Source organism: Hylobates moloch, unplaced genomic scaffold (genome assembly GCF_009828535.3).
Source record: "Hylobates moloch isolate HMO894 unplaced genomic scaffold, HMol_V3 SCAFFOLD_9, whole genome shotgun sequence".
Classification (NCBI taxonomy): domain Eukaryota; kingdom Metazoa; phylum Chordata; class Mammalia; order Primates; family Hylobatidae; genus Hylobates; species Hylobates moloch.
Window position 1 is genome coordinate 78859324 of NW_026652284.1, and position 22769 is coordinate 78882092.

The 22769-nt window shown below is 37.2% G+C and overlaps 1 protein-coding gene across 7 annotated transcripts in view; it reads right to left on the reverse strand.

The window, feature by feature from the left end:
- The window catches only part of STK3 (serine/threonine kinase 3), a 427140-nt gene that overhangs the window by 170739 nt on the left and 233632 nt on the right, over positions 1 to 22769 (reverse strand). For all 7 annotated transcript variants that reach the window (XR_009214836.1, XR_009214835.1, XM_058443993.1 and 4 more), the window contains exon 9: positions 6292 to 6484. Coding sequence is in view for 5 of the 7 variants with exons in the window: in XM_058443993.1 (XP_058299976.1) it covers positions 6292 to 6484 (193 nt within the window). In the remaining 2 variants the exon portion in view is untranslated. The remainder of the gene's footprint in view (positions 1 to 6291; positions 6485 to 22769) is intronic.

The following is a 22769-nucleotide window of genomic DNA, read 5'->3' on the forward strand; positions in this document are numbered from 1 at the left end:
AAATTTCTTTGTGTGTGGAATACCTAGAGTAGTTTCTGTTTCCTCCAATAAACTCTCACTGATATAAGCACATTTGAGTATAACTGTTGCACTCTCATAACAGGACCACCAGCTAGGTCACACTACATAGTGTCTATGATGATATCATGAAAGACCTTGTCAAATACTTTCCTAATATCCTAAGATACAATATTCAAACTCTGCATTTTCTCTGACCTTGAAATTTAGCAATGCTGTCAAAAAAGGAAATTATATTATTCTGATATGATTTCTTCTCAGTAATCTATGCTGACTTATAACGATCCCGATCTTTCCTAACGGACTCTTAAATGTTCTAGAATCCTGCCCAAGAGGGACATTGAGCTCACTGGCCCCAAAGTAGCGATGTGATTCTAGTGTCAACCCTGTGTCTATATACTGGTTCCATCACTTACTTGCTAGGATATCTTGGACAACATTCCCAAGTCTCAGTTTCCTTAGTGCTAAATGGTAGTGAAATGCTATTTTATAGGATCCTTGTGAGGAGTAAATAAGATAACACATACAAAGTCCTGAGCACAGTGTTTGGCCTGCAGTAGGAGCTCAATTAAAAACAGCTATAACCTGAGAAATTCACCTTTTTCTCCCTTTCCAAAAATAAAATAAAATAAAATGTAAATGTACTTTTATACTTCCATGACATTCTCCTCATTTTCTCAAAGAGACATCAAATTTCACAAACAGTGGAAAACAGTTCTCTCATCTCAAGTCGTATCAATAGATATTATCAAACATACTCTTGGTCAGGAGATGCCAAGTGCGCTGAGTACTTCTCTAGCATTTGTTCATCTTGCCATTCAAACCCCTCTTATTCATGTTGATGCTACTCAGTTCATTTTGGAGATCATCATTCTCTATAGAAGCCCCTTTGACTAGCTTACTAAAAAAAGAGAGATAGAGCAAGGTCTTGGAGGAGGCTGGGAAAGGTGGAGGCAAGAATTTGCGGTGGGAAGAACAGAGTTGCTCGATAGCTCAGTATCTCCGGTCCCAGGAAGATATGATTTTTGTCACTGCATGGGAAGCAGGGCTGACAACGCTCAGGGCTTCCCAGATGCTCCCTCTTATCAAGTTGTTGGAAGGATAAATTAATAGGGTGGACAGATGAATGTTATCTTTTATTGATTATCAACTATATTTAAAACACTGCTAGGCACGTTTTGAATTTACCTAATACACACACCTGCACATATACACACAACAGAGAGACAAATATATATCACTGAAACTCAGACAGAATTAAGCAACACAATTACTAAATGATTTGGCTTCACATCCCATGCTTTTCACTATACCATATCATTTGTTCAGAAAACATTTCATGAACTCTTACCAAGTGCTAGGTATTGTATTAGGTATCAAAAATACAGTGGGGAATAAACAAAAGCACACGCTCACAATAAAGCACGACAGTGCTGTAAGAGTGAAAGCTTGGGGTAAGATGGGAGCCTATTAGAGGGACACTTATTCCTAACCTGGAGTTGGTAGAGGAAGCAATCTCTTAACTGAGCCTGAGTGAACGTGATTTAGCAAAAGAAGCATAAATCCCACAGGAGGATTTGGGCATTGCAAGTGGCCAAAGGTAAAAAAGCTCTGTAAGAGCTGAGAAGCTGGAAGAAGGATGGAGAGGGAATAGAAAGGTAAGTAGGAACCAGAGCATATACTGCTTCTTAACTGGTGTTGAGCTTCAGCCTATAAGCAATTGGTAGTCACTGGGAGGGCATAAGCAGAAGAGAAATGTGCAGAAATCTGTATGGTGGGTAGGGAATGAAGATTGGAGGCAGAGGATCAGTTTAGAAGCCTCACAAGTGAGAAACTATGAGGACTTGCACTAAAGAAATGCAAGCAGAGATCATAAGAAGAGGATAGGGATATTTAGGGGGCAGAACTGATGAGATGTTACTTCCATGAAGGGTGAAGAAAGAAATGGAAATTAAGAATGACTCAATTTTTCAACCTTATTCCAAAGACCACATTTAAAACACCTATACAGCTTCTCTAGGTACTTGCATGATAACATTTCATTTTTTCTATAAAGTAGGGAGCAACGTCATCTACTGAAACTGAGATGGGAGGTAGCAAGAAGAGATTTAGTGAAGATCTAAACTAGCCACTCTGTAGAATGAGGAATTGCTGAACAGAGAAACACATGCCTCCAGGAAAGTTGAGGGCCCAAATGGGGCAGAAGGTCTTGATCTGGTAGCCCTCATCTGTGCAGATGGAAGATGATCTCCAGCAGCACTCAATAGCCAGGGTAAAGATGTAGAGAAGATGAACACTGAGACTAGACCATATCGAAGTTTCCAGGAGAGGCAGAAAAGACAAGACATTAGGACAGAGGAGTTTAGAATATAAGAGAGTGGCAGAAGCAATGAAATATAGCCTCTAAGAGGAGTTTAGAATATAAGAGAGTGGCAGAAGCAATGAAATAATGAAATATAGCCTCTAAGCTGGATATAGAAGTGAAGGGAGGGTGTGCTAATAAAAAGAAAGCAGACTAGGAACTAGGGTCAGGGAACTAGAGGGCTCTCGTGATAGCATTTCCCAAAATGTGTTTCTCAGATACTTATTACACAGGATGTTAATCACTGATATGTTCCTCATTAAAAGCTTTTCATGGTCAAATAAGTGAAGGAAAGCTTGGGTAATGTAATTTTTAAACTCTTTCCTTCCTGTACTATTTGCATTTAATAAGTTAATAATATATACTGTAGTTCTCTAATAATTTATCTCTAGGATAAATATGCATTTCCCAAATACTTCTGATTACTGTATATTATTTATCTATATTTATTAGAGAATTTCACTGAATGGGTATCTTAAAGAACACATTTTCAGAGGGTCTGCTCTGTGAAATGAGAAGCAGGGATGGTAGAACACTTGAAAAGAAAGTATCTTACTAAGGCAGGAGATTTACCTGAAGGTTCTCTTAGCTTCCAGAGCTATGTATCTTAAATTCTACTATAACACACACACACACACACAGCTTGACTCTGACTCTACTGTAATTAGTATTCATTCATGAAACCAATATTCCGAGAGCATGTACTATTATGTAGCAGAGGAGATTTATACAGCATTCTTACCAGGACAAACTTCGTAACTTATCTGGGGAAACAACAGATACACACATGAAAAATAAAAACCTGGCTGGAAAATATGGCTCTTCCTCAGATACCCATAAGAGATAGTTTCCCTCCAGGGCAACTAGTGCTACCAATCTAGCCACAGCTCTGTAAGATCAGAAAGTTCCTCCATAAAAACAGAGCTAACTGAGTAGATCTGAGCTGAACAAACTAAAAAGCCCCAGTCTTGTCTTTGCTGAAGCTACTACTCTCCCAGAGTCATCCATGATGAAATAATCTCTCCTACCCCATCAATTTGATGACACAGATTCTTGACCTGGTCCTAATCTACTCCAGGATAAGAAATCCTAAGTTGATTTTCTTGAATGACAACCAACCTGCTTTTACCCAGTGTCAAGCATTCAGAATTCCAACTGGCACAGACTAGTATGGATAAAGCATAATCATAAAGAAGAAGTAGAGATCCACATGTAAATACTGGCCAGTGCCAGACTGTGAAGGATCTTGGTGACACAGCTAACGCCTGGACATTCCATGGGGAATGAGGAGGCCTTAGGGATATCTGAATAGGAAGACTGGAAGTGGGAGGGTAAAAATAATGCCATCATTGCTAAAAACAGGTTTAGAAAGTTATCCTTGGGACGTGCCCATAGGGTCCATGTCCATTTTTTAGAAGGTAGATCAAATTTTAAAATATTTTTTGTCATTTTTCTCCACTTCCCTTCAAAGGGTCTGTGGGTAATTTTCCTTCCTAGAGGTAAGGAAAATAGGCCCATAATTTCTAGCTTCATGGTTAAAGGTATAAAAGAGAAAGTGTAAACATAATTTAAACTGACAAGGATGTTAAATCAGGCAACTCACTTGAAACTCCAATGGAAAAAGAGATGAAAATCTGAATCTTCAGTACACATTGTAGAGATTTTAGAAAACCAAAAATAATATACTGCTATCATCTTATTAGGGAACAAAAATGCTAAAGACACATTAGCAAATGTGGCTTTGACTGATGTGACATAAGCTGAGATCTCATACCAACTAATTTAAGAAGTTTTAAAGATTTAGATCATGAGAAAAACAAAACTACAATAATTATGTGGTTTCAGAAAAAGTAAGTCTTCCCTCAATAACTTCTTCACATTCTTTACTACTGCTGTACTAGAATATGACAATCCCTAGGGGTTATACTAACATCACTTGAGTAGAATTTTGGAAACACTGAAGTCCCACATTACAGAATGATGTCTAACTTGCAGAAACAAAAAACACAGAAAGTTGGCTCATGGGATTTAAAATTTGCTGAGGTCCATAAAACAACTGCAGCTATAAAAACCACTATCTGCTCAACTTCAAAACTGGTTTTCAATAAAATCTCTGTGACAAAAAGTCATACGTATACAATCAGTTATAACAAAATTATAACATATATTGATTTTTGTGGATGTCAAACCTAAAAGTCACTACACAAAATGTGTAGAACTCTGTGGTGTATAATTTTAAAGTATGATGCCGGAAACATCATCATTACTCTCTCTTCCTTGAAATATAATACACCACAATCTAAATGAATTAGATTCTATAAAAACTCATTTTTCTTAACTACTATATATATGCTGATGTTCAACTATATGACTGCATGAAAAGTTGTTTATATAGCTTCATGAGGAACTCAGTAACTCCCTAAAGACACAAAAAAGCACTCAATGATCTAATTGATCTGTTAAGAATCATAAAATTTGAGTTAAAAAATTATGTCAGCTTATGGAAAACTGATATTACATGTGGATGAAAAATGTGTTAACTGTTTTACCACAGAGTCTTTGTGGTCCACTTGTACCCTAACACTAGCTGGTTCTGGAGGCCACAAGACCATCCTCTGCAGTGGAGTCAGGCACGTTATGGATGCAGAAAACTTACTCTAGTCAGATGCCCAGCTAGGAATTTCAGGAAATCCAAGATTTAGGCTGCTTTCCAGGAAAAAGGCACAGAAGACCCACCAATGGCAGGAGATAGAAAATTCATACTCCACCCCCAGGATTATGGCAATATAGCAATCTATTACATTTTGTGCTTCATGATCCTCTCTATCCAAAGTACATATGCAACCATAGTGGGCTACACAGAACTAGGAAATGTGAAGAAAGCAGCAGTAATGAACCACGTGACTTGAAGCTATGGGTCAGACCTCACGGGGGAGTAGCAAAAAGAAAAGGGTGGGCAAAAAGGGAGTATCTGAGAGAAAATTCCGGTATCCATTTTGCAGTACCAGCAAATCACTTGAATATTTACAATTTTCTAGGTTCTACAATGCTAGAAGTCATGTAATTCTGCTTTTCTGCCGTTGAGAGGCAATACTCTTCAGTGGAAAGCAGCCTACTGCTTGCTTAGACTTTGACACTAACCACACAGGAGTAGGGTAGGAGCAGGACAGGAAGAAAAAGGTCAGTTGGTGCTAAGAGAAAATTCGTTTTTGCCTATAACTGTGAAATCACAATGATCTACGATGTTAACTACAGTATCTTAAAAAACTGTTTTTAAAAAAGAGAAGTGCTAGTCTGTGAAAGCATTCCTATTGTCATCACTTTGTAAGCAACGGAAGTCAGAGAGAATGTTTGATCATCATTTTAGCCACTGCAGCACCCCCAGCACTGTGCCTCACATATGATAAGCAGCAGTAAATATTCATGGAACTGAATCTCCTGTATGAGCATCCCTGCCTCTTAATCCCTCTGTCTAGTGTTTCTTATTTTCCCACCTTATTTCTTCCCATAGCTCGCACTGCTCTTTGTGGTTTAACTGATAATTTGGACAACATAAAATAATAGTCTATTGAATTTACTGAAAGATAATTTTAGGTTCACTTTTTTAATTGGGAAAGTAAATGTTAGGAACACTATCTTTTTCTCTCAAATACTTTGCAAATTAAGCTGTAGGTTAGCAACCTTCAACAGAAAAAAGTTCTATAACTCTAAGTTGAAGATGTGTTTTCTGCTATATTAAAATACAATTTTAAAAAGGTGACTCGTGCCATACTCTTTTTTACTGTTACATAAATCTAAGAAACAAAATTTTCCACAATTGGCTACAAAAAGTAACACAGAACTAGCTTGGTTCCTATAAAAGTATCCTTTCAAATTAGAAAACTAATATTCAATGTAAAAAAGCCACATACTTTTCATAGTTCCATCTTCTTCTTCCTCATCCTCACTGTTTATCACCATGGTCCCCAAGTCGGACTCCAACATGGTGCTATTATGTTCAATCATGGTCTGGGCCCCTTCACTCATCGTGCTTGTGGCCCGCATGGTGCCCACACTCTCCACACTAGTCTTCACCATAGTGTGGGAATCCAGCTCATCTTCATCCTGCAAGCAAAATACTGCAATGAGGGAAGACTTCTCTATGACAGCTGGATTTCTTAATTCTTAACAAGAGAATGAATATATTATAGTTTTAATACTTATAAAAAATACTATTAGTACTGATTTTAATATAAAGACATACATACAAATGTTATTTTAAGAGTGAAAATTATTCAAAATAACCTAAAGCTTTAGGTAATTAAAGATCAAGCAACAGAAACTGATGAAGTAGAAGGCTGCTAGTTGCTTATAAAATAAGGATTAAGGGAGGGTGGAGCCAAGATGGCCGAATAGGAACAGCTCCGGTCTACAGCTCCCAGCGTGAGCAGCACAGAAGACGGGTAATTCCTGCATTTCCGTTTGAGGTACCGGGTTCATCTCACTAGGGAGTGCCAAACAGTGGGTGCAGGACAGTTGGTGCAGCGCACTGTGCGCGAGCCAAAGCAGGGCGAGACATTGCCTCACTCGGGAAGCGCAGGGGGTCAGGGAGTTCCCTTTCCTAGTCAAAGAAAAGGGTAACAGACGGCACCTGGAAAATCGGGTCAGTCTCACCCTAATACTGCGCTTTTCCAACGGGCTTGGAAAACGGCACACCAGGAGATTGTGTCCTGCACCTGACTCGCAGGGGCCTATGCCCACGGAATCTCGCTGATTGCTAGCACAGCAGTCTGAGATCAAACTGCAAGGCGGCAGCAAGACTGGGGGAGGGGCGCCCGCCATTGCCCAGGCTTGCTTAGGTAAACAAAGCAGCCAGGAAGCTCCAACTGGGTGGAGCCCACCACAGCTCAAGGAGGCCTGCCTGCCTCTGTAGGATCCATCTCTGGGGGTAGGGCACAGACAAACAAAAATTCAGCAGGAACCTCTGCAGACTTAAATGTCCCTGTCTGACAGCTTTGAAGAGAGTAGTGGTTCTCCCAGCACGCAGCTGGAGATCTGAGAACGGACAGACTGCCTCCTAAAGTGGGTCCCTCACCCCTGAGCAGCCTAACTGGGAGGCACCCCCGAGTAGGGACAGACTGACACCTCACTCAGCCAGGTACTCCTCTGAGACAAAACTTCCAGAGGAACTATCAGACAGCTGAATTTGTGGTCTCATGAAAATCCGCTGTTCTGCAGCCACCGCTGCTGACACTCAGCCAAACAGGGTCTGGAGTGGACCTCTAGTAAACTCCAACAGACCTGCAGCTGAGGGTCCTGTCTGGTAGAAGGAAAACTAACAAACAGAAAGGACATCCACACCAAAAACCCATCTGTACATCACCATCATCAAAGACCAAAAGTAGATAAAACCACCAAGATGGGGAAAAAACAGAGCAGAAAAACTGGAAACTCTGAAAAGCAGAGCACCTCTCCTCCTCCAAAGGAACGCAGTTCCTCACCAGCAACGGAACAAAGCTGGATGGAGGATGACTTTGACGAGCTGAGAGAAGAATTCAGACGATCAAACTACTCCGAGCTACGGGAGGAAATTCAAAACAATAGCAAAGAAGTTAAAAACTTTGAAAAAAAATTAGAAGAATGCATAACTAGAATAACCAATGGAGAGAAGGGCTTAAAGGAGCTGATGGAGCTCAAAGCCAAGTTTCGAGAACTACACGAAGATTGCAGAAGCCTCGGGAGCCGATGCGATCAACTGGAAGAAAGGATATCAGTGATGGAAGATGAAATGAATGAAATGAAGCGAGAAGGGAAGTTTAGAGAAAAAAGAATAAAAAGAAACGAACAAAGCCTCCAAGAAATTTGGGACTATGTGAAAAGACCAAACCTACGTCTGATTGGTGTACCTGAAAGTGACAGGGAGAATGGAACCAAGTTGTAAAACACTCTGCAAGATATTATCCAGGAGAACTTCCCCAATCTAGCAAGGCAGGCCAACATTCAGATTCAGGAAATACAGAGAACGCCACAAAGATACTCCTCGAGAAGAGCAACTCAAAGACACATAATTGTCAGATTCACCAAAGTTGAAATGAAGGAAAAAATGTTAAGGGCAGCCAGAGAGAAAGGTCGGGTTACCCACAAAGGGAAGCCCATCAGAATAACAGCTGATCTCTTGGCAGAAACCCTACAAGCCAGAAGAGAGTGGGGGCTGATATTCAACATTCTTAAAGAATTTTCAACCCAGAATTTCATATCCAGCCAAACGAAGCTTCATAAGTGAAGGACAAATAAAATACTTTACAGACAAGCAAATGCTGAGTGATTTTGTCACCACCAGGCCTGCCCTAAAAGAGCTCCTGAAGGAAGCATTAAACATGGAAAGGAACAACTGGTACCAGCCACTGCAAAAACATGCCAAATTGTAAAGACCATCCAGGCTAGGAAGAAATTGCATCAACTAACCAGCAAAATAACCAACTAACAACATAATGACAGGATCAAATTCACACATAACAATATTAACTTTAAATGGGCTAAATGCTCCAATTAAAAGACACAGACGGGCAAACTGGATAAGGAATCAAGACCCATCATTGTGCTGTATTCAGGAAACCCATCTCACGTGCAGAGACACACATAGACTCAAAATAAAGGGATGGAGGAAGATCTATCAAGCAAATGGAAAACAAAAAAAGGCAGGGGTTGCAATCCTAGTCTCTGATAAAATAGACTTTAAACCAACAAAGATCAAAAGAGACAAAGAAGGCCATTACATAATGGTAAAGGGATCAATTCAACAAGAAGAGCTAACTATCCTAAATATATATGCACCCAACACAGGAGCACCCAGATTCATAAAGCAAGTCCTGAGTGACCTACAAAGGGACTTAAACTCCCACACAATAATAATGGGAGATTTTAACACCCCACTGTCAACATTAGACAGATCAACGAGACAGAAAGTTAACAAGGATATCCAGGAATTGAACTCAGCTCTGCACAAAGTGGACCTAATAGACATCTACAGAACTCTCCACCCCAAATCAACAGAATATACATTCTTTTCAGCACCACACGACACCTATTCCAAAATTGACCACATAGTTGGAAGTAAAGCTCTCCTCAGCAAATGTAAAAGAACAGAAATTATAACAAACTGTCTCTCAGACCACAGTGCAATCAAACTAGAACTCAGGATTAAGAAACTCACTCAAAACCGCTCAACTACATGGAAACTGAACAACCTGCTCCTGAATGACTATTGGGTACATAATGAAATGAAGGCAGAAATAAAGATGTTCTTTGAAACCAACGGGAACAAAGACACAACATACCAGAATCTCTGGGACACATTCAAAGCAGTGTGTAGAGGGAAATTCATAGCACTAAATGCCCACAAGAGAAAGCAGGAAAGATCCAAAATTGACACCCTAACATCACAATTAAAAGAACTAGAAAAGCAAGAGCAAACACATTCAAAAGCTAGCAGAAGGCTAGAAATAACTAAAATCAGAGCAGAACTGAAGGAAATAGAGACACAAAAAACCCTTCAAAAAATTAATGAATCCAGGAGCTGGTTTTTTGAAAAGATCAACAAAATCGATGGACCGCTAGCAAGACTAATAAAGAAGAAAAGAGAGAAGAATCAAATAGATGCAATAAAAAATGAAAAAGGGGATATCACCACCGATCCCACAGAAATACAATCTACCATCAGAGAATACTATGAACACCTCTATGCAAATAAACTAGAAAATCTAGAAGAAATGGATAAATTCCTCGACAAATACACCCTCCCAAGACTAAACCAGGAAGAAGTTGAATCTCTGAATAGACCAATAACAGCTTCTGAAATTGTGGCAATAATGAATGGCTTACCAACCAAAAAGAGTCCAGGACCTGATGGATTCACAGCTGAATTCTACCAGAGGTACAAGGAGGAACTGGTACCTTCCTTCTGAAACTATTCCAATCAATAGAAAAAGAGGGAATCCTCCCTAACTCATTTTATGAGGCCAGCATCGTCCTGATACCAAAGCCTGGCAGAGACATAACCAAAAAAGAGAATTTCAGACCAATATCCTTGATGAACATTGATGCAAAAATCCTCAATAAAATACTGGCAAACCGAATCCAGCAGCACATCAGAAAGCTTATCCACCACGATCAAGTGGGCTTTATCCCTGGGTTGCAAGGCTGGTTCAACATATGCAAATCAATAAATGTAATCCAGCATATAAACAGAACCAAAGACAAAAACCACATGATTATCTCAATAGATGCAGAAAAGGCCTTTGACAAAATTCAACAACGCTTCATGCTAAAAACTCACAATAAATTAGGTATTGATGGGACGTATCTCAAAATAATAAGAGCTATCTATGACAAACCCACAGCCAATATCATACTGAATGGGCAAAAACTGGAAGCATTCCCTTTGAAAACTGGCACAAGACAGGGATGCCCTCTCTCACCACTTCTATTCAACAAAGTGCTGGAAGTTCTGGCCAGGGCAATCAGGCAGGAGAAGGAAATAAAGGGTATTCAATTAGGAAAAGAGGAAGTCAAATTGTCCCTGTTTGCAGATGACATGATTGTATATCTAGAAAACCCCACCGTCTTAGTCGAAAATCTCCTTAAGCTGATTAGCAACTTCAGCAAAGTCTCAGGATACAAAATCAATGTACAAAAATCACAAGCATTCTTGTACACCAATCACAAACAGAGAGCCAAATGATGAGTGAACTCCCATTCAAAATTGCTTCAAAGAGAATAAAATACCTAGGAATCCAACTTACAAGGGATGGGAAGGACCTCTTCAAGGAGAACTACAAACCACTGCTCAATGAAATAAAAGAGGATACTAACAAATGGAAGAACATTCCATGCTCATGGGTTGGAAGAATCAATATCGTGAAAATGGCCATACTGCCCAAGGTAGTTTATAGATTCAACGCCATCCCCCTCAAGCTACCAACGACTTTCTTCACAGAATTGGAAAAAACTACTTTAAAGTTCATAGGGAACCAAAAAAGAGCCCGCATTGCCAAGTCAATCCTAAGCCAAAAGAACAAAGCTGGAGGCATCATGCTACCTGACTTCAAACTATACTACAAGGCTACAGTAACCAAAACAGCATGTTACTGGTACCACAACAGAGACATAGATCAATGGAACAGAACAGAGCCCTCAGAAATAATGCCGCATATCTACAACTATCTGATCTTTGACAAACCTGACAAAAATAAGCAATGGGGAAAGGATTCTCTATTTAATAAATGGTGCTGGGAAAACTGGCTAGCCATATGTAGAAAGCTGAAACTGGATCCCTTCCTTACACCTTATACAAAAATCAATTCAAGATGGATTAAAGACTTAAATGTTAGACCTAAAACCATAAAAACCCTAGAAGAAAACCTAGGCAATACCATTCAGGACATAGGCATGGGGAAGGACTTCATGTCTAAAACACCGAAAGCAATGGCAACAAAAAGCAAAATTGACAAATGGGATCTAATTAAACTAAAGAGCTCTGCACAGCAAAAGAAACTACCATCAGAGTGAACGGGCAACCTACAAAAGGGGAGAAAATTTTCGTAACCTACTCATCTGACAAAGGGCTAATATCCAGAATCTACAATGAACTCAAACAAATTTACAAGAAAAAAACAACCCCATCAAAAAGTGGGTGAAGGACATGAACAGACACTTCTCAAAAGAAGACATTTATGCAGCCAAAAAACACATGAAAAAATGCTCATCATCACTGGCTATCAGAGAAATGCAAATCAAAACCACAATGAGATACCATCTCACGCCAGTTAGAATGGTGATCATTAAAAAGTCAGGAAACAACAGGTGCTGGAGAGGAAGTGGAGAAATAGGAACACTTTTACACTGTTGGTGGGACTGTAAACTAATACAACCATTGTGGAAGTCAGTGTGGCCATTCCTCAGGGATCTAGAACTAGAAATACCATTTGACCCAGCCATCCCATTACTGGGTATATACCCAAAGGACTATAAATCATGCTACTATAAAGACACATGCACACGTATGTTTATTGCGGCACTATTCACGATAGCGAAGACTTGGAACCAACCCAAATGTCCAACAACAATAGACTGGATTAAGAAAATGTGGCACATACACACCATGGGATACTATGCAGCCATAAAAAATGATGAGTTCACGTCCTTTGTAGGGACACAGATGAAACTGGAAATCATCATTCTCAGTAAACTATCGCAAGGACAAAAAACCAAACACTGCATGTTCTCACTCACAGGTGGGAATTGAACAATGAGAACACATGGACACAGGAAGGGGAACATCACACTCTGGGGACTGTTGTGGGGTGGGGGGAGGGGGAAGGGATAGCATGAGGAGATATATCTAATGCTAAATGATGAGTTAATGGCTGCAGCACACCAACATGGCACATGTAAACATATGTAACAAACCTGCACATTGTGCACATGTACCCTAAAACTTAAAGTATAGTAATAAAATAAAATAAAAAACAACCATAAAAAAAGAATTATGTAGTAATTATGCACTATCATTTAGAAGTAAAAATTATGCTAATATGTAAGATATTCAAATGTAAATATTGAAAACTGTTGTAACCCCAAACACACACTTCTACAGTCCTTACCATCATCATGGCTTTTTCATCAGTCATGCTAATTTCCATAATTACCTGCTGTTCATTGTATGTATTCAATGTAGAGTGGCTTTTGAAGAATAAATTCTTCTTCAATTCCAATGCCAAAAAAATAAATAAATAAAACACCTAGCATACAGTAGGTACTTGATAAATATTTATTTAATGAATAAATAAATTTATATTTTCACTTATTAATGATCCAACAAGCTTTTATTGTACATCAAGTAGTACACCAGACATTGGAGATGAATAAGATAGTTTAATTCCATTTCAGTTTTTAGGGAGTTTGAGATCTAAGGGAAATCTACTACCATGTGAACAATAAGTTACAGGACAATCTATTAAGTGCTACAAGAAAAGTGTTGACAGTAAAATGGGAATACCAAGAGTAGAGCCTCTAACTCTGCCTTTAGAAAGTGAAGAAGGCCTCACAGAGGAGGCTGAACTTGAGTTAGCTCTTAAAAGATGAGTAGACTATATATTTAACACACACAGATCTATTTGGATGGAGTGTTTTACAACAACTTTTTACATTAGAACTACACTCAGACACATTCCTTCTCAGCTCAGACACCCCAAGATTGAATTAGGTGTCATGCCTCTGTATTCCCATAGTACTCTGTGCTTATGCTGATTTTACAGTACTGTAATTGTCTATCCACTTATCTTGTCTAAATCCCCCATTAGACTCTCAAATCTATAAGGGCAGTAACCAGATCTTGTTTACAGTTGTATTCCTGATGTCTGGTAAAAAGCAATGTTCTTATTATGTAATTTATTGAATGAATGTTAAATCCCCCATTATGAGGTAATGCCAAAACACAGAACGAAAGACAATGTTATGAGGTTCTAGTAACATAATGCTATTATTATAAAACATAGAATAGCTGTTAAAGATATTATACTTTGGGACAGGAAATAATGCCATTAACTAGAATTATTCAGTTGATCATTTATTTAACAATGAAAAAATACTTATCAATGAGTTGGAAGCACTATGCTAAGGTCTTTTTAATTCTCTTTCAGCTGGGCATGGTGGCTCACGCCTTTAATCTCAACACTTTGGGAGGCCGAGGTGGGTGGATCACCTGATGTCAGGATTTCAAGACCAGCCTGGCCAACATAGTGAAACTCCATCTCTACTAAAAATACAAAAAATTAGCCAAGCTTGGTGGCACGTTTCTGCAATCCCAGCTACTTGGGAGGCTGAGGCAGGAGAATCATTTGAACCTGGCAGGCGGAGGTTGCAGTCAACCAAGATCACACCACTGCGCTACAGCCTGGGAGACAGAGTGAGACTCCATCTCAAAGGGGAAAAAAAAAAAATTATCTTATTAACCCTCAGAGGTGCTATTATTCCTCTTAGGCAAAGGAACCTGAGGCTCAAATAGGTTTCATAATTTGTCCAAGGTCATACAACAAATAAGTGGAGAAGCAAGAATTCTAGGCAGGTCTAATTCTAAAGCCTAAGACCTACCTTCTAATTATGTAAGCCTTTTAAACTATCTATAGCATTTCTTAAGCCCATTTAACTTATACTACAGGTTTGCAAGAACATGTTTCATTTTCCGAACTAAAGAGATGAAGATGATTTTCTATCAGTTCCTTTCTTCAAATCTGCTGGTTGAATATCTTATTTTATCACGGTTGCAACCAGTTTATTCCCAAAACACTAAGTCTATTTTAACTTGTGTGAGTCATTTGTCTCTTATCCTTGTGAGATTCAATACTGTGACCATTAAACTTAACAAGAAACATAACATCTGATTGGTATAAAATAGTCCTTAGCCTCCCTATATTCTACATTAGAGTTGAATCTACAAAGGGACAATAAAGCCTGAACCTCTGGATTCACACAATTGGCTTAGATAAAATTGTAAAAACATTGAATTAAGTTTGGAAGGGATTGATCTTACTGCATATTATTTTTACTTACGTAGTCAATTTGCTAAAGAATGCTAATCTAATTTACAAATTGACAGTAAAAAATAGCAATAAAAATAGCATGAACACTCAATTCACTAATGAGAGGGTGACACACAAATAGAAATTAATAAAGTACAGATGGAATGATAACTAGTTAAACGAAACTAGAAAACTCACTTATAATTTGGTGATGGTGTTGAAAACTTTTAAGCCACAGCTTTTACTTTTTAAAATTCTTAATTTATTCTTGATATTTTAGATTAGTATTATAATTTCATTTGATACTTTTTATATTTTTATAATGAAACATTTATGTTTTTTCAAAATTATATTTCACTTACATATACTCTGTTATTCCTCACAAAAGAAAAGCAGAAGAAAAACATGTTGATACTTTACAGAAAAAGGTCTGCAGAACAGATGCTTCCCCACTGTAGAAGGCAGCCAATTCCAGTAAGGAATACAATAGCATTTTCAATCAGTGGCCATCATGTGCCAGGAATGCAAAACAGAGCACTGATGATAATCCAGTTTATGAATCATAAAATCCACATGGAATACAAATATTTGAAAACATTATTAGGAAATCCTACTCCACTGCTAAGATAGGCTTATGCTAAAACGGTCTGAGAAATAATCAGAGATTTTGCATTATCTACCAGTAGATATTTGTAATATCTGCTACCTTAAAGCATTTTCTAAATACTCAGTAATTGACTGAATTAAGGATAAAAAGTATTTGTCATTTGTGAGATTAATTTGTCATTAGTGTCACAAAAGACAAATACTTTAGAATATAAAATTGTTTCTATATTCTCAAAATGTTTAGAATATAAAAATAGAATATTTCTCAGTTAGAATACCTGTTTAGTGAGACAGACTACTCCTTAAACAGGTGTCCTAAACGGAAAATTTCTAATTTTATTTTTCTTCTTAAAATGACATTAAACACTTCTTTATTGCACATGCAATCACATAACAGTATAGTATCAGTATAAGAGCAGTGATCTTAATGGCTTTCATTCAATTGGACAATTCTAACGAGTATGCATTCTGCTATAGCAAGAAAAAAATATTCTTCAGAAAAAAATGTGTAAAATATATACTCGAAATAATTATACAAAAAGGTGCATTATAGTGGTCTAAATATTTTTAAAACCTCTTAAAGGTGCTAATTAAACAGCAAACAATAAATGTAACAAACATACTACAAATACATAGCTGAGTTTTCAAGATAGTAAGGGCTCAAAACAGAGCTATGGTAATAAGCCAAATCTAACTTGCGGGCTTCTTTAGAGGCATGTGATGATGGGGGTGGGGGATTAGTGGTTAAATAAGGTTTATATTTTAACAGATAAAAGGGAAAAGGCAAGTCTTTGGATTCTTTCCAAAGTAGAAATGAAACCTTCGCTTAAAATTGGGAATTTTGAAAGTCTACATCCCCAGCAAAAGGGTAGACAACAAACAATTTACCCAGTGGCAAAGGAGATGACAATTCTCACCTGAGCTAGGTAAGGTAGGAGACAGGGATTGGGAAGCCTCCCTTTAGAATTCATAACCATGTTAAGCCTTCAGTTTTACATCACTCACACACTCTAGGGGAACTTCAAACTGAGAAGTTAACCAAATATAGCCCCAGTAAGATAGCACCCCAGGTGCCTGATAGAAACAAATACAAATCCATATTACAGGGATGCATACTGAACCCTCAACTCACACCATTCTCAGAGATAAAATCTAGCCAAACATGAACTCACTATCCCAAAGATAAACACGTGAGTAAACAAGCCACTGAGAATGGCTAGAAAGAACAAACAACAGAATTAAGATGCCATTGCTCCTTAAAATTAATTTAGTCCCCTTAGAAAGCTGGATCTTGGGGTAAAATTAGGGAAGAACAGACAGTGGCATTCTAAACTGCAAAAAAAAATCGAGCACAAAAGCAGAAATATTCCAGCTAGAATGGAAAGCAATGAGTAAGTTTGATTGAATTAGGGGATGTCCTACAGCTTATGGATGCTTTGAACACTGGGAGCCCAGCATAAGGTGCTTGGCAAAGGAGTGATAGGAACCTTGGGAACTAAAAGATGATTTGGAGAAGAGAAAGACTGGAGAAAGACTAGGATCAGAAGGTTATTACTAGAATCCAGATTTGAGGATAATTAATTACAGCCTGTACTACAAAGGGTCATATAGTAACAGAAATGACAAGCTGAATCTGAAAGAAATCACCAAAGAGGAATTAACATTTTCTAGAAAGTTTCTAGGCAGTCAAATATAATGGATCAACAATAACTCCAATATTCAGAACCTAAAGAGATCAAACTGAATCTAAAGAGAAAGTTGAGAGAGATTTTAATTCGAATAAAATAGATAACACCAGTTATTTGTAATCAAAAAGTGACTTACTATACTTTGTCACTTGACCACATGATCGAGGAAATGAAATCTAATTATTCATTTTCCCATCAAGTAAGAAATCAACAAGGCATGTCCAATGCAACTGCAAGATGAGCACAAAACTGGGGAAAACTAGGGTAAGAATCTTTCACTTCTTTCCCCATGCATAACTGAATTCGGGGGCTGGTGACTGCTTGATGCTAACATGTTAACCTAGGTCGATAAATATATTTTAATCATTGAGTTAGAAAGGCAAAAATCAAAGGGTACTATTGTACATTTGCTTGTATGTCTCGAATCATGGAAGATTCCTACTAAACTAAAAACACTCTTTCCTATAGCAAGGTGAAACTACTGATGTGACCCAACAGAGCATTGCCTTGAAATTGTACTTCCAACTCTGGAAAAGGATAGCAGTTATCCCATTGTCCTTGTTATCAATACACAAGGTTGTACCTGTTTGTTGTTTCTATGTTCCAAGTGAAATTGCCCACAGTAGGTCAACTGGTAGCTCTGATCCAACTGAGCTAAAAATTACCGAGAAAACATCAAAAATATTCTCTTTCAAATAGCTGCCCTTAAGTGCCACTTCAATGTCTGACAGGCTGAAAAAAGTAACAAATTGGTATTCACCCATTAAAAACTAAGATTTACAGTATCTGAAAATCTATAAAAAGAGTTAACTGTCTTCTCATTGCTGTAAGTAGGTGGTCTTTCCCTTTCACTACAAAATCAGCTTAATAGCTTATACAGCTGCTGTCTTTGACATACCTGTCTTTAGCAAACAGAAACTTCATGGATCCTAACTTTTTGCACATTCACAGGCATGTTTTAAAGTTACATCAAAGCTTTCAGGATCTCCAAATGTCATAAAAGACTTATTCATCAGTATAACAAGCCTAAATGGTAAAAAGGCATGTGGGCAGGACTTCAGAGGCTCCATGATGCAAGACTGTACAAGTTTTTGGCATTATAGAAGTTTCCAAACAAAAGATTATCTTACATCTCCTATGCACAATACTAATATACAATAGAGTAAACTAAAAGTAAAAGCAACCTTAACCGTGACATTTCTTTTTTCTTTCACAGCCAAAAGCACGTCAAAGGATTGACAAAATATAAAGAAACTTATAAAATCAAATATTTTAAAATAAGAATAACACCTTTAAAAACTGTTGTGTTCTTACAAGCAGTTTATAAAACATCCACAAGAGGGAACCAAAGACAAAAGACTAAAATTCCACTATTTGGAGATTTACACAAATAGGTTTATAAAATAGGTTATTACATTAACTAACATACCATCAATAGCTTTCAGAAATAGGCTAATGATTTCTTGATAAATTTTTAAAAAGTGATATATTTAAAAATACTATAACCACTGTCATGTTGATACCTTTATATAAGCAATGTTTATGTTCCTCAAGGACAACAAAGGTCTTTCACATTCAGTAATCTCCACTTGCATATAATAGCAGGAACTCAATGAACAGGTGGTGATTCCACAAAATTGACAGAAGTATACAAAAGTAAATAATGAATATTCATATTAATTTATCAAAACTTCATTCTAAATTGCTTTTATATGAAAAGATTCATGATTGTATATATCTTATGTTCTTAGAACAAATACAACTAAGGGCTAAAGGGTCTTTAAAAAGATTTTTTTCTTTCTTCATTCTTTCTTTCTCTTCCATTATGATAGTATTTTAAAAGTAAGCAGAAATTTTGTTGTTGTTCTTTTTGGTTTGTTGGTAGTAAACAGAATTTTTAATATATAAATTGTATTTTTACTGTTGAAATTTTAACAACAGAAATATCACCTACATAAACTTAGATATAATTTTGTAAAATAACTTTAGAAAATTTCCAAAACATACAATTCAAAAGAAGACTACTTGAAACATGCTAAAGTAACAATATTGATTTTAACATAGAGTTTACGTCATTGAACTTCCTGATAAAAATGAAATTCTGGAGCAGAAAAATGTTAGGGCAACAAAAAACAATCTCCCCCACAACCCAAATATTTTTCACACATTTGACTTAAGCATTGCTGAAGAAATACTTCATGTGCAAGTATACACCTTATTAATTATTAAATGCAAATACATTCTGTGTTGATGATTTTGTGGCTGGCACTATCCTTAATGATGAGTAAATGTCAGGCAAAGCCTGTTTAAAACAGTTTTATACACGTGTTTCTTGATTTGATAAGTATTTACCAATTAAATATTTATGTAATAAATGTTTGCTGTGTGCCAGGCAAGTGTGCTAAGGTATAATCTTTTCCTTGAGAAATGTATAGTTTAATGGGGAGTTACAAAATACACGAATACAGTGAGATAAATATTCTCAGAGCTAAACGCAGTATTCTGTGGTGAACATAGAGGAGCACTTGCCTAACTGAAGCCTGGAGGAGCCCCATGAAAGGCTTCCTCTTTCCAAAGGAGGTAATGGCTAGGATGTCAAGACAAAAGCAGCAACCTACACTTTTCTTTAAACACTTTTTGAGCAATCCAATCTATGCTCATGGTTTAACTACCAACTGCAGAAAGCACTGATCTCCTAATTTGCCTGAGTTCTCCCTTGGGATTCAGACCGGCATATCCAACTGCCTGCTACACAAAATGACTTAAATGACCTATGGACATCTCAAATTAAATAACTGCTAAAGTGATCTCATCTTACAGAGAAATATGCCTTGGAGAGAATACCGCTGCAGAATACTTCAGCCACAGTGTAAGAGGCACAGTGTAAGTGCAAAGTGAAAAAACAAAGGCTCTGACTATGCTATCAAGAAGTTTAGTTGTAAATAATTTGTTGTTTTTTCTCTTATTTTTTAAATGGTCAAAGGATAACTATATTTTTGAATGAGGAAAAAGGGCCCAGAAGAAAGGGATAATGTAGCTTGACTAAAGAAACAAGCAGAGAAGGGGCCTCTTGAGGGAAGTAAAAAGAAAACCAAGAGCAATAAAACAATTACTGTTCTTCATGCGTACCTCTATCACAGCATTTGTTACATTGCATTATGATCAGTTATCAGTTTATTTGTCTCACTCATTAGATTACAATCTTCTTGTAGGCAATTACCATGTCTTATTTTTCTTCCATACCCATATTTATAAATGGGAAAAATATATAACCTCTGAACCAGGGAGATAAGGAAACATAGTGAGGATACAGAAACATATTAAAGTTAAAAAAACCTGAGGTCTAGTTAGTACAATAAGAAAAAAGTTATAAAGATTGGAAAGAAAGAAACTATATTTGCAGATGACATCATTGTGTAGAAAATTTCACAGAATCTACAAAAAACTCCTAGAACTAATAAAAATTAGTGTGTGTGGCAAGGTCACAGGATACAAGGGCAATACACAAAAGTCAACTGCTTTCTTATATACCAGCAATAAACGACTGAAATTTGAAATTACAAAAAATTTCAATAGAAAAAAACCCACTTAGGTCTAACATATTAAAACATGTATAGGATCTGTATACACTGATGCAAAAAATAAAAGATGATCTAAATAAATTGAGAAACATCCCATGTTCATGAATTTGAAGACTCAATACTGTTAAAATGCCACTTCTTCCTAACTTGATGTATAGATTTCATTCAATCCCAATAAGAATTCCAGGAAGCTCATTTAGAAATGTTGACAAAATGATCCTTTCTATGGAAATGCAAAAGGCCTAGAACAGACAAGGCAATACCGAATCAGAAAAACAAAATTTAGCCAGGAGAAGTGGCTCACACCTGTAATCCCAGCACTTTAGGAGGCCGAAGTGGGTGGATTGCTTGAGCCCAGGAGTTTCAGACCGGCCTGGGCAACACAGCAAGACACCGTCTCTATAAAAAATACAAAAATTAGCCAAATGTGGCAGCATGCGCCTACAGTCCCAGCTACTTAGGAGGCTGATGTGAGAAAATCACTTGAGCCCAGGAGGTCAAGGCTGCAGTGAGCCGTGATTGCTGCCATTGTACTCCAACCTGGTTAACAAAGCAAGATGCCGTGTCAAAAAAAGAAAAGAAAAGGAAAAAGAAAATCGGAAGATTCAGTGTCCAATCTTAAAACGTCTATAACACTACAGTAATCAAAACAGCATAGTACTGGCAAAAGAATACACACATATATCAATGATATATCAATGAAACAGAATAAAGAGCTCAGAAACAGACCTACACAAATATAGTCAACAGATTTTTGAAAATGACACAAAGGCAACTCATTGGAGAAAGAACAGTCTTTTAATCAAATGGTGCTAGAACAACTGGATATCCATATGGAAAAAAAAAAAAAAAGGACCCAGACATAGACCTTACAGCTTTCTCAAAAATTAACTCAAAATGCTTCAAAGACCCATATAATATGTAAAACCATAAAACCTATAGAAGAAAACTCAGGAGAAAATCTATGTGACCTTGAGTTTGGTAGTGAATTTATAGACACCAAAAGCATGATGCATTAAAAAAAGCTGATATCGTCATAATAAAACTAAAAACTTCAGCTGGGCATGGTGGCTCATGCTTGGTAATCCCAGTACTTCAGGAGGCTGAGGCAGCAGGATTGCTAGAGACCAGGAGTTTGAGGCTACAGTGAGCTATGATCATCCACTGCACTCAGCTTGTGCGAAAGAGTGAGACCCTGTCTCTAAAAAAACAAAAGGCAAAAACTAAAAACTAGAAATTTCTGCTCTGTTAAAGACACTGTTAAAGAATGAAAAGACAAATCAAAAATGGGAGAAAATATTTGTTAAATACATACTTTATAAAGGACTCGTATCCAAAATACACAAACTCTTAAAAATTCACAATAAGAAAACAGACAATACAATTTAAAAATGGGGGAAAATATTGAACATACACTTTGCCAAAGATATATAAATGGCAAATAAGCATATAAAAAGATGCCCAACATCTTCATCACTAAGGAATTGAAAATTAAAACGAGATACCACTAAACACCTTTTAGAATGGTTAAAATGCAATAACAAACAAACAAAAACCCTGACCATACAAACTACTGGTGTACAGCAACAGAAACTCTCATTCCTTGGTTAGTAGGAATATAAAATGATACAACTTTGGAAAATAATTTGGCAGTTTCTTACTAAGCTGAACATACCATAAGATCCAGCAACTATGATCCTAGATACTTACTCAATGTACCTGAAAACATAGCCACACAAAAGCCAGCATATGAATGTATACAGCAGCTTTATTTATTGATAACTGCCCCAAACTAGTAAGTAACTATTGAAGATGGCCTTCAATAAGTTAGTGGATAAATGAACTGTGGTGTATCTACACAACGTAATACTATTCAGTGATAAAATGGGCTATTAAGCCACAAAAAAAACATGGATGACTGTTACAAAAAACATACTATAAAGTGAAAAAAGCCAGT